Source organism: Lactuca virosa, chromosome 7 (assembly GCF_052849685.1).
Source record: "Lactuca virosa cultivar CGN04683 chromosome 7, Lactuca_virosa_CGN04683_v6, whole genome shotgun sequence".
Classification (NCBI taxonomy): Eukaryota; Viridiplantae; Streptophyta; class Magnoliopsida; order Asterales; family Asteraceae; genus Lactuca; species Lactuca virosa.
Genome location: NC_136432.1, coordinates 226,765,020 through 226,777,802, shown reverse-complemented (window position 1 = coordinate 226,777,802; position 12,783 = coordinate 226,765,020). Strand labels below are relative to the sequence as shown.

Sequence of the window (12,783 nt, the reverse complement as noted above, 5' to 3'; positions counted from 1 at the left end):
TAACGTCCAAATTTGACTTCGCGAGAGGAAATTATGATTTTTCTAAGATTCGGTTTAACAATATTCTCCTCAAAAATCGAATTTTAGATCGGTCAAATTTTAGCCAAAATAATCTAAACAAGAGTTGAAAATCTCGTTAATAGGAGTCCAACGATAAAAAGTCTTTTGAAAACGGACACTGGATGAAAGAGTTATGATTTTTATACAGGCTTTAACAGTCTAAGCTTGTGTGAAAAATATAACGTCAAAATTAGCCGACGGAGAGAGATTTTTGGGGATATAAAGAATGTCAAAAACAGAATTCGTATGAAAGAGATACACAATTTTGAAAATCTGAAAAATGGTACGCGTGCACTTTAGGTGCATGGCGCGCCTGACAAGACCATGTAGACCCACACACTTTGTGACACGTGTCAGGCCATTTCTCCACATCACTATGTCCCGACCAAGAGCGCGATGTGCTCCTATGATGCACGATGTGTATCCCAAGAATTCAGCCTATAAATAGCAGATCACTCATTCCTCCATTCTCACACCATCCATTCGAATTTTGCTATGAAATCTTTGATACTTAGCCCCTTTTCCCTCGTTTCGATTCTACAACGAAGCCCTGCGATGTCCCTGAGTACTCATCTGAGTAGTAGCCTTCGAGTAGGAGTCCCGAGTCAGTATTCTGCCCGCGTAGATCTCGGTTCTCGTTTATAGTACTCTGTAAGTGAGCTACACTTGCTTTGCTTCCGTGTAATTTATAATTGTTGTTATAAGTCGCTACTAGGAACTTATAAGTAAGATTTATCAATGTTTCCAAGTAGCTATGCTGCTTGATCTACTTTGGGGAGTAATGTCTAGGTTGGATTTAGCGAGGTGTTTAAAGTGGGATTTCCAAACAGTATACTCTATATACCAAACAGACCCTATCTCCGATATGATCCTACTTGGTTATTTCTTATTCAGATCTTCAAGTAGACTTTAGGAGTATTAAGGAATCTAAACATTAGCATAATAGACTAAGGTGTTGTTTGTTTTTCTGATGCCAAAATGCCTACAGTCTGCGGACCACATCTGCAAGCCTCTGCAGCAGAAAAGGTGGACCAAACGTCTGCAGTCTGCAATAAGAAGACTGTTTGTTTTTTAACGTCCGCAGGCTGCTAAAATAAACTGAATTTTAAATAAAATTATTTTACAAACTTAAAATGATTTTTCAACACTAACGTTTTAATAATAATAGTCTTATAACATTGAAAATAAAATTCATGCAACTAAATTAGTCATACAATAAAAAAAATTGTTTTACAATAACAATTTCATTTAAAACAATTCAATCTATATTGTGCATCAACTGATCAACAATTTCATCTCGTAACTAAGTCATATATTCACGGTCTGCTGCAGTACCATGTGTTGGAATCCCGTCTTCATCATCATCAATGGCCACATTGTTATTTCGAAACGAGACATTGGGTTCATCGTATCGTGCGAAATACTCATCACTCAGACCTTCTCCCCTTATAAAATTATTAAGCGCGAAACATGCCATGGCAATGTTTCTTTGTGTCACAAACGGGAATGATGCCATCCTCTTCAATATAGGGAAGCGTGCTTTCAAAACACCAAAAGCACGCTCAATGACATTCCGAAGTTTTGCATGTCCATGGTTAAATTTTTCTTTATTGGCCAATGCACATTTTTGACGAAAATCTCCAAGCCAATACCTCACATTACGATAAGGGGCCATAAATCCTCGAGTGTGTGCATTCGCGGCATCACAAAGATAATATTTGTCTGTAAAAAATGCAAAACACTAATCAATTTTCAAATTAAGATAAAAATATTTAAAAAAACAAAAACTTACCTGGTGGTGGAAACGGGAATGATGCTTGTGGATCGGCTACTGCTTCTGATAATATTCTAGAGTCATGCGCTACCCCTTCCCACCCGGCCACAACAAATGTAAAAATCATATTGAAGTCACAAATTGCCAATACGTTTTTGGTAGCAATCTCCCTTTCCCCTACTTCTATATAAGTCTTGTTTCTTAGCAGGGACAACAACATGTATCAAAGCGCCATCAAGTGCACCAACCGCTCCTTTGAAAACCCTTCGTAGCCTCCTATTATGTCCTAGAATGTTTGGATTCGAATTAAAAGAAGTTGGTACTATAACATCTTGTGTGAAAAGCATCATTTTTTCCAACACTTCATAAAAAAATTTATGAATTGTTTGCTTCAAGTGTTGAAATCTCTGCTTGATAATCACATAACGTTGATTATGGCCGATCATCATAAAAAACATAGCCATGTTTTCCTCAACCGATACATGTTTGTTGTCCTTTAATGAGTAATTTGCTCTAAAATGAGCACATAGTCGTACAAAAGAGTCACGGGACATGCATAGTACTTCAACACATTGTAAACGATTACAATGTAATAACTCTAATGTGTATTCATGTCCCGTCATTTCCGAATCATTCTCCCGCAATCGTTTCACACCCCTCTTCCAAAAATAACGGATGTATAGGTACATAAGAATTATAAGAAGTAACTTTTGATCGTGATCCATTAAGAACCTAAAATCAACAAAGTAGAACTTTAAAAAACATTACATTAATCATATTTCAAGTAGCAAAAAAACATTACATAAACCATATTTCAAGTAGCAAATAAACATTACATTAATCATATTTCAAGTACAAAAAAAACATTAGATAAACCATATTCCAAGTAGCAAAATAACAAAAAATAGTTCCAACAAGGGCAAAAAGACCTAACAAGATAGTTCCAACAAAGGCAAAAACATCTAACAAAATAGTTCCAACAAAGGCAAAAAGACCTAACAAATAGTTTCAACACTAGAAAATCATCGGACAATCTTTCCATCCTTCAAAACTCCTAAACTTGTACCCGTCATCTCAAGCCATCCTCGTAATATCTCGGGAACATCGGGAAAATGCATCCACATTTCTCTCATGTTCATGGTCCCTCAAAAAATATGATATGCAACAAAGCGTAAAGGATCTGTAGGGCCTAACTGAAGCACCTCTAACTTCTCTAAACATTGAGGAATTGTATACCCTTTAGTCAAACTTTGTAGAGCTTTTTTCATTTCAAATGCTAAATCGTCAGCAGTAATAGAAGTTCCATCAGGTGAAGAAGCAGACGGTGAGACACTAGGAGCTATAGGAGTTGAGGGTTTAGCCCTTTTGTTGGGGTTACCGGATGGTGAACCAGTATATGGTGAAGCAGCAGAAAGTGAACCAGCAGAAGGTGAAGCTGCAGAAGGTGAAGCGCTAGAAGGTGAAGCAGCAGAAGATGGTGGCTCATGATGGGAAGTGTCATCACCATCATCATCTATTGCATGAAAAGGGGTGGCGGTGATCTGAAGTGGTGGAACACGACAGGAGGATGCTCCAGCTACTGATGATGATTGGGTTGAGTAACTCCTAAAATTACCGGTGGCACTATTTCCATTAAAAAGACGTGCACAAAGATCTGGAAAAGGCAGTTGAATTGTTCTCAATGAAGCAGCCTTCGGATGCCCCTAAACCCAAATGTAACAAAAAATAGTATAAGAATATTTGGCAACTTCAAACGTAAATGTTATATATATATATATATATATATATATATATATATATATATATATATATATATATATATACCTTCTTAAAATCATCCCACTCCTCGGCTGTTAAATTAAAAGTGTTTGTTTGAGAATTGTATATATTACAAGTTTTGTTTTTTAAATATACCCATCCTGTGTGTGTGTGTATATATATATATATATATATATATATATATATATATATATATATATATATATAATGTATATATACCTTCTTAAAATCATCCCACTCCTCGGCTGTTAAATTAAAAGTGTTTGTTTGAGAATTGTATATATTACAAGTTTGTTTTTTAAATATACCCATCCTGTGTATTTGGCTTTCAGATTGTCATATGCGTTTTTCATTTGTTTTTGACTCAACTCAACCCAAACTTTCTCCTTAAGAACTCTTCCAAGCCTTATCCATGAATCTTTCTGCAAACTCAATCCTTTTCTACCAACACTATCTACTTCTTCAATACAAGTATCCAATAAGCATTTTAAATGCTCATTGGTCCATTGTTGTTTTTCTCCCATTTCTAATAACCAATATAACATAGACATATAAGGTATTGTAGCATTCACAAATTGACAAATATGATTTCATAAGATATTGCATATCATACACATTCCAACAAAAAAATAACGATTTGAGACAATAAAGAGTATTTTCAAAACCAAATAACAATAAACAGTCAATAACTAACATCATTATTTCAAGAAAAAACTTAATTTCAGCACATTCTAGGCAAATTATATCATCCACAAATCGAAAAGGGCTACCTATTTAGGAAATTGAAAGGGTAAATAATTCCAATAAAATATTACATTAACGCACATGGGCAAATTTGTAATTTTGTTTTATTTTCAATCATAATAATGTGAAACTTTTTATTCGACTATAAATAACCTGAATTAGAGTGTTTAAATTCAAAGTTTTCTAAAAAACTTTATAAATCAAAATCATTAGTACCAAAACACATCCAAACATCTCATGAGTTTTACATTTTACTTCTATCAAATAAACAAAACTTATGACTCGCTTTGACGCTTTCTATCATATACATATACACAATCAACAATCATATACACATACACTATCATATACATATACACAATCAACAATCATATACATATACACAATCAACAATCATATACACATACACAATCAACAAATGAATATGTTATCTTTTGCTTGGGAGTTCTGTATATTGGCTACCAATAAAAGGAAATTATAGATCCCAGGTGTGAGAAAACAAGAGGACAGCTTGCAGGGAAGATTTCCTTACCTCAAGTGTGAGAAAACAAGAAGACAGATTGCTGGAAACCAATCTGCAAACTTCGAACACGATATTCCAGGATCAAGGGGCGCGATAAACCAAATCTGGGAATTTGTTTACAGGTAGTATTTTCAATTTTAACAAGAATATATGATAAATTATACACCTCCAAGATTTGAATATGAAGACTACCGAACAAAATTAATATTTTCGGGGAAACAAGGATGCGAATCAAACAAGAAATCGAATTGAAATTGAAATCGAAAGAGAGAGGAGGTGACGAGAAACCTGTTCGCTCGCTGTTCGCTGCAATCGAAAATGTTGCCTGGACGCCTACGATCGGAGAGGAGGGCGACGGGCGGTGCTGATCGAAGGTGATGGTCGATAAAGGTTGCTGGAGTGAAGATGGAGTTGTCGAGGGTTCTGTCTATGAAGATGGGAGGTATGGACGAATGGAGGCGGAAACAAAAGAAACGCGTTTTTTTAGGTCAAAGGCACTTCGCAGACTTTAGAAGAGGCTGACCCATATCTGTGTGGTGAAGACCTCGCACATACGTTTTTATGTCTGCGCACTTCAGAAAAACAAACACACTGCAAACCTTTATGTCTACGCGTGGTTTGTGCCTCGCAGACTGAAGAGAGTACGCAGATCTGTAGAGAAAAAACAAACACCCTCTAAGACTTAGCGTTATGTATATCTAGGTCTTTGGAAAAGGTTTAAGGCGAAGCTCTGCCCGTTTCACCAATCACCAGACACTTTTGTCAGGTGAGTGCGTAGTTTCTATCAAGATCATAATCAAAAGTAAAAGTACTATTTATAAGAGACATTAAATGCTTGCTTGTATTATTTGTGCTACATGCTATTTGTATAATTAGGATAATACTATTAAATTAGAACCTATATTGTGAATCGATTGCCTTTAGTTATAAGTTATTCCTTAGGTTTACGAATAAGACTTTGAAGGGACACTTAGTTGAAATTAAGTTAGATATCAATTAGGTCGCATGACCGAGGTAGGGTGTGTGAGATCAGAGCAGAGTGTTTCTCCTTTTTTTGGATGACCTTAAATGGTGGGTCCATATCAGAAAACTGGCAATGATGTATGGGTCATCGACTAGAGTAGATGACAACACTTGACTATTTTAGGCAGTCTAGTGAATTACGTTGCTAGCACAGACTTATAACCCATGGATATAGATAAAATGGGATATCGTATTTATCAAATCTCGGAACATTGGTTGCCTTATATGACTTACACTGGCCAAGGAGATCCCTAGCTGTGTAGTCAAACAATTGCTCAAACGATTCATCAGGTTGGGTGATTCCTCCAGATAATCGTTGCTTTAGGATCTATGAGGATCGGTTGGGTTGGGTAGTTGGTCTTAGGTCAAGATTATATATATATATATATATATATATATATATATATATATATATATATATATATATATATATATTATAAACCATATATCTTTAAGTCTTAAACACAACTTATAAAGCTTGATGTACAATGCAATTTAGCATGTCTTAAAAAATTGTCTTAAAGACAAATTGTACAGCATGATGTACTAATGTTCAATGCATGATGAATTTGGCTCCGAAAGTGGTATTCCTATTTGTTTTGACATATTTTGAAATTTTTTTGGAAAGTAGACACGTAAACAAAAGGAGCTGGAAAGGCACATAAAAAAAGCTGGACTTTCACTCTTAATATTAAGTAGGCGGAATCTCAACCATTAGATGAATTAGATGATTTTTGAATGGTCAAAATTGAATGTATTTGGTGATCCAAGTCATCAGAAATCAACCAATCAAAATAAAGCATTACATATACAACTCTCAAAGCCCAATATACCACATTTTATGCACAAGAAAACACATGTTTCTTAGAATTATAAATTACGGATCATACCACTTCCCCATTGATTTAATACATATATTTCTCTCTCTAGAACCTTTTCCTGTAATATTCTCTCTAGAAATGTAACTGCGGCTATCACCTCCATCTCATTTTTTTTCTACCATCGTAGACAACATTACTAGCTCCACCACAGCTGCCTTCGCCATCACCTGCCCCACCTTCTTTACAGGCTTCGCCATCACCACCGTACACAACTATTTAAACCCCCTCCGTTGAAAACCGGCAGCCACATCTAGCACTTCCTCCACCACAACACACCACCGCCGTCTTCCGGTATATACCACACCTGTTACTATAGAAAACCGATAGTTGTTCACCTGTGTACCATCTAAACCTCCGTCTATGCTGATAATTTTCTAACCACAGCCTCTTTGAGCACCTCTGGAAACACTAGATCTACAAAAACGTCAAACCCAAGATCTACTAACCCTGTATTTCTCTTTCTATTATTTACAGTTCGACTTTTCTGTGTTATAGATCTAAATACGTGTTTTTATGATGTGTGTTCATTGTTAAATCTAATATATATATATATATATATATATATATATATATATATATATATATATATATATATATATATATATATATATATATATATATATATATATATATTGAAAAAGAGTTTTTGAATCTTGATGAAAGTGGTCATTTGATATCTATGAGAAAGAGGTTATAAATCTGTATGGGGTTTGTTTGGTTTCAGTTCATGCACTTGGTTGCATTTTATGAGATTTTAATTTTTGCTGCCTGAGATGTGCATGCGTAGGAGGAAAATATAAAATGAGTTTAGTGGAACGAAATCTTTTGTTCCATGACTCTTTCCTAATTTAAATAATTTTCTATGTTAAATAAAGTTTATGTATATTTACTATCCAAGTTTCGATCCATATTGAAACAAAAAGAGAATTGTTCTTAGGAAAAAAGATAAAGCGTACAGTACAGAGGTGGTATACGGTGCAGTGTCAATGATTATGTTTTGTTTCATTTGTATAATAGTTGTGATATGGTTATTGGTTTTGTTATAGTGAATAATAATTGTTTCATTTTGAGAGATACACAAGTTTTGATATAGATGGAAAAGTTGATGGTTGCCGGACGATGAAGGGTTAAAAAAAAATTGTTTATTTTTAGATTCTTGTAATATTTACAAATAAAAGATTAAAAAGAATTAGAATTTAAAGAAATATCAAATTTGTTGCTTTGTTGTTTAAAAAAATTGTAATGATTTAATTTGATGGATTGATGAAGTACACCATAAACAATTATTGAAGTTTTGTTTGATTGTTAATTGTTATTAAAAAATGTAAATGAAAATAACCTTTTTAAAAGGAAAGTTTAAAATTATGATATTTTAGTATGAAAGGTTGAAGCTGTTTAAATTTCAATTTTATTATATGGGTATATTTTTAAAATAAATATTGTGTCTTAAATATGTAATACAAAAAGAAGCTAATACGGTAATACAAAATAAAATTTTAAGAATTTTTAAAATGTTTAAAAACATTGATTTTAAAAATTAAGCACAAAAACACCGTTTCGTACTTCTAAATCCCATACATCGTTTTTTACATTTCCGGTTCTCTAATCTTATTTCCTATACATTGCCAACTCAATAAAACAATTTTATTACAATTTAAACACCTGACTCTAATTCTTCTATTAATTTCAATTGCTTTTAACAATTGTTTTTTTTTTCAGCTAATAGCTATTTTCATGCAAGATATTTGATGTAAAAATAATACTAAGTCAACATATCATAAAAAGCATTAATGATTTTTTATGGGTTTAGGTCATTTTTGGTCACTTAATTTTTGATTTTGTGTTAATTTGGTCACTTAACTCTTTTTAAGTTTTAAAAGGTCATCAAACTTTTGAATGTGTGCTAATTTAGTCATTTACCTTTTGATTTGGTCACTTAACTTTTAGATTTGTGCTCATTTAGTCACCTAACTTTTAAAATTATGCTTATTTAGTTACTAAACTTTTGAAAAAAATTAAAAGTTTAGTGACTAAATGAGCGTAATTTTAAAAGTTAGGTGACTAAATGTGACCAAACCAAAAGTTAAGTGATTAAATTAGCACAAAGCCAAAAGTTTGATGACCTTTTAAAACTTAAAAAAAGTTAAGTGACCAAATGAGCACAAAACCAAAAGTTAAGTGACTAAAAATGATCTAAACCCATTTTTTATAATCAAAGTAGAAATTCGTTTACTTATGATTTATAATACCAAACCTTAAATTGATTTTGATATCCAAATATATGATCCGAAACAAATTAGTTAGAGTCTTTTATTATTTACTGTTAATAAGCCATATTAATACAAATATAAAGTAAATGAATTTTACCACGTAGGAAACAAAAAGCAAAAGAATGAAAAAAGAAAAAAAAAAACATTTTTTAACATGTTGATGTCATGTTTAGTCTTAAAAAAAAGGTAACATCTAACATATTTTACCTTTTTAACTTCCAACCGAAACAAATAAAACAAAAATTTATCATCATCTTAACATTATTCGTTAAATGAAATTAATCTTTGTCCGCTGCCAGTTAAAGAGTATTCGTGAAATGAAATTAATCTTCGTCCGCTGCCAGTTAAAGAGTAATAGACGAAAATTAATAATTGTTGTCTGTCTAGAGAGACACAACTAATCGCCGAAAAAAACAAATCGTCAGAATAAAACAAATCTAAATGAAACAATTTGACGACCGTCGTGGTGACACTAACTTTTGATCGGAAATTAATCGCCGGAATGAAACAAATAGCCGCCGCATCGCCGAAAGAAACAAATCGTCGGAATGAAACAAATCGAAATGAAACAATTGGATGACTGCCAAAATGACATTAACTTTCAATCAGAAACTAATCGCCGGAATGAAAGAAATAGCCGCCGCCGCATCGCGCGGGTACACTACTAGTATATATATATATATATATATATATATATATATATATATATATATATAATTAATTTTGACATCATTGGTAGCAGGAATGATATTATTTATTATCATTAAATTATTATGGGCTTGAAACCCTATGTATTTCACCATATATTTCCAAACCTGACCAACTCATTTTCATGCATCACAGGTAGTGGAACCAAGGCTGTTGTAGTCTAGTTATGATGCTGAGTGGAATAAAGAGATGTTTCTAGTAGTTTTAGGAACATTTATATTTTACGTTGTGATGTATGTTTCATATGAATGATGATATCCTTGGGGTTTTTAATAAATGAAATAACTTTTGTTATCTTAGAATGTTTTGTTTAAACTGAGAATTCCTGCATCTAAATTTTATAAAGTGTAAAGAAAAATGTTTTAATTTGTTCTGAAAAATGGGGGATATCATAGTTGATATCAGAGAATTAGTTTAAGCGAATTAAGAATTTAGGAAAATTTTAGACTTAAACTTAGAAGCTAAGTATGATCGGTGAGATGTGTGATAGAATGTTGTAGGATAGATGCCTTAGACACTAGCACTAGCATAATATAAGAAGATACCTTAACTGCTAAGTATGTGCTATATATATATATATATATATATATATATATATATATATATATATATATATATATATATATATACCTCTATCCTAAAACTTCTCGCCTCTACAACTTCAGGACGTCACGACAATCACTACGAAGGACGTCCAACACCTCAGATCGCTACAACAACTGTCATTCAAATCCCGATGAATGAAGCTCGGGTAATGATGCAAGAAATGCTCGATCAAAAACGATGTGAGTTTAGGGAGCTCTTGACTCATGAACTAGCTAATGCTAGAGGAGGAGCGCCTATGATGAATGAGCCAGTGGTTGTTGAAGAAGTCAACAACATACTGATTCGTTCTCATCACTGATAAAATTTAGTTTTCCCTACGATTTGTTCCAGACGAGCTGACCAAGATTGATCGGTATGCAATAGTATTGCCATGGGAATACACTGTGCCAGTGAAGTAGGCACCTACTTTTGAGGTGGCCGTCGGGGCTGCAAAGTTTGTGGAGGTATGATGAAGTAGAGAGCTACCAACATGACTGAGGTCGGTGAAAAGAGGAATGCCAAGGGAGGCAGCAACAATAGCGATAAGAAGAAGAAATTTTCGAAGCCAAGCAACAAGTATGGATTTAGCTATGAAGGGAAGTGGTGCGACCGGTGCAAGAAGAAGCATTCCGGTGATTGTGTGGTCTGCTTCAAATGCAAGAAGCCAAGGCATATTTCTACAAATCGCCCAATCAAAGGAAAGGTTTACTTCAATTGTGGTTAGGAGGGGTACATGAAGGCAGAATGCCCAAAGGTTGAGAAACCTATCCCAAGGATCATGCCACCAAAGCCCAAGGGATGAAGCTATCAGATGAATCTCAATGAAGCAATGGAAGAGACCGATATTTCTTTAGGTACATTTTTAATTAATCAAATTGTTGTAAAGATATTATTTGATTTTGGAGCATATCATTCATTTATATCGCACGAATTTGGTAGGTATCTTAGATTATCAACACTTAGACTAAGTACCCCTATATTAGTAGAAGTAGCTGGTGGTAGGAATTTATCTGTTAGCAATAGGTTAGAGGCCGTAACTATTGACGTGAAAGGAACTAATTTCGTCGTGAGCTATTGGCTTTTGAGTTGAGTGAGTTTGACGTAATTCTCGACATGGATTGGTTGGGAGAAAACTTCACAGACATCCTATGCCGAAGGAAGATGGTGCGTATTAATCCCCCTAGGAGAGAACCATTCATGGTTTACGGTGATAAGAGTAGAGCGAGTCTAGAATAATCACAATGATGAAAGCCAGAAAATGCGTAGTTAAGGGATGCACGACATTTTTAGCATACATGATAAATGCAGAGAAGGAAAAGAAGGAAATTACTAATATACCTATGGCACGAGATTTTCCTGAGGTATATCTAGATGAATTACCAGGATTACCATCAGAGAGACAAGTAGAATTCAAGATTGACTTATCGCCAGTCATGACGCCAATTGTGAAAGCACCATATCGTTTCGCGTCTACAAAGACGAAGGAGTTAATGACACAACTTCAGGAGTTCTTGGACAAAGGTTTTATAAGACCTAGTTCATGATGCTGGGGAGCTCCAGTAATGTTCGTAAAGAGAAGGACGATAGTATGACAATGTGTATTGATTATCGGGAGGTAAACAAAGCTACAATCAAGAATAAGTATCTTTTACCTAGGATAGACGACTTGTTTAATCAATTACAGGGATCAACCGTTTTCTCCAAAACTGATCTTAAGTCAGACTATCACCAGTTGAAGATTAGTGAGCAACTCATTGATAAGTTAGCCTTTAGAACAAGGTATGGGCACAATGAATTCCTTGTTATGTCCTTTGGACCAACAAATGCTCCAACAACATTGATGGATCTGATGCATTAAGTTTGTAAACCTTTTCTCGATTAGTCAGTAATAGTGTTCAATGACGATATCTTGATTTACTCAAAGAACAATCAGGATCATGGTAAGCATCTCCGAGAAGTACTAGAAGTCCTTAAGAGGGAAAAACTTTATGGAAAGTTATCCAAGTGTGACTTTTGGGTATGGGAAACTTAATTCTTGGATGATATAGTTAACCAGGAAGGCATTATGGTTGACCCAACAAAGATAGAAGCTATTATGAAATGGCAGACGCCAAGGAATCCCACTGAAATTCATAGTTTTCTGGGATTAACGGGTTACTATCAAAGATTCATCCAGAACTTTTCTTCTATCGCAGCTCCATTTACAACCGTGACCAAAAAGGGAGTTGTATATACTTGGAGCGAAAAGAATGAAAGAGCTTTTGGTGAATTGAAGAAGAGCTTGTGAGAAGCACCAATGCTCATCCTACCGGAAGGAATTGATGACTTTGCGGTTTTTAGTGACGCTTCTAAGATTAGATTGGGATGTGTCTTTACCTAAAGGGACAAAGTAGTAACTTACGCCTCGAGACAATTGAAGCCCCCACGAGCAGAATT

The 12,783-nt window shown here is 34.2% G+C and overlaps 1 protein-coding gene across 1 annotated transcript; it reads right to left on the bottom strand.

Annotated features, from left to right (window-relative positions):
* Positions 1-1,363: 1,363 nt before the first annotated feature.
* LOC145127614 (uncharacterized) lies at positions 1,364-2,054 on the bottom strand. Its single transcript, XM_079062776.1, has 2 exons — positions 1,853-2,054; positions 1,364-1,782 (listed from the first exon to the last, which is right to left on the bottom strand). Exons 1-2 carry the CDS (start codon positions 2,052-2,054, stop codon positions 1,364-1,366), a joined length of 621 nt encoding a protein of 206 aa, XP_078918902.1.
* Positions 2,055-12,783: the final 10,729 nt, after the last annotated feature.

Bases quoted from the DNA above. Each gene is read 5' to 3' on its own strand.
- LOC145127614 (XM_079062776.1), bottom strand. From the start codon at position 2,054: ATGTTGTTGTCCCTGCTAAGAAACAAGACTTATATAGAAGTAGGGGAA. The intron at 1,783-1,852 runs GTAAGTTTTTGT...CATTTTTTACAG, and splicing joins ATTCCCGTTTCCACCACCAG to ACAAATATTATCTTTGTGAT.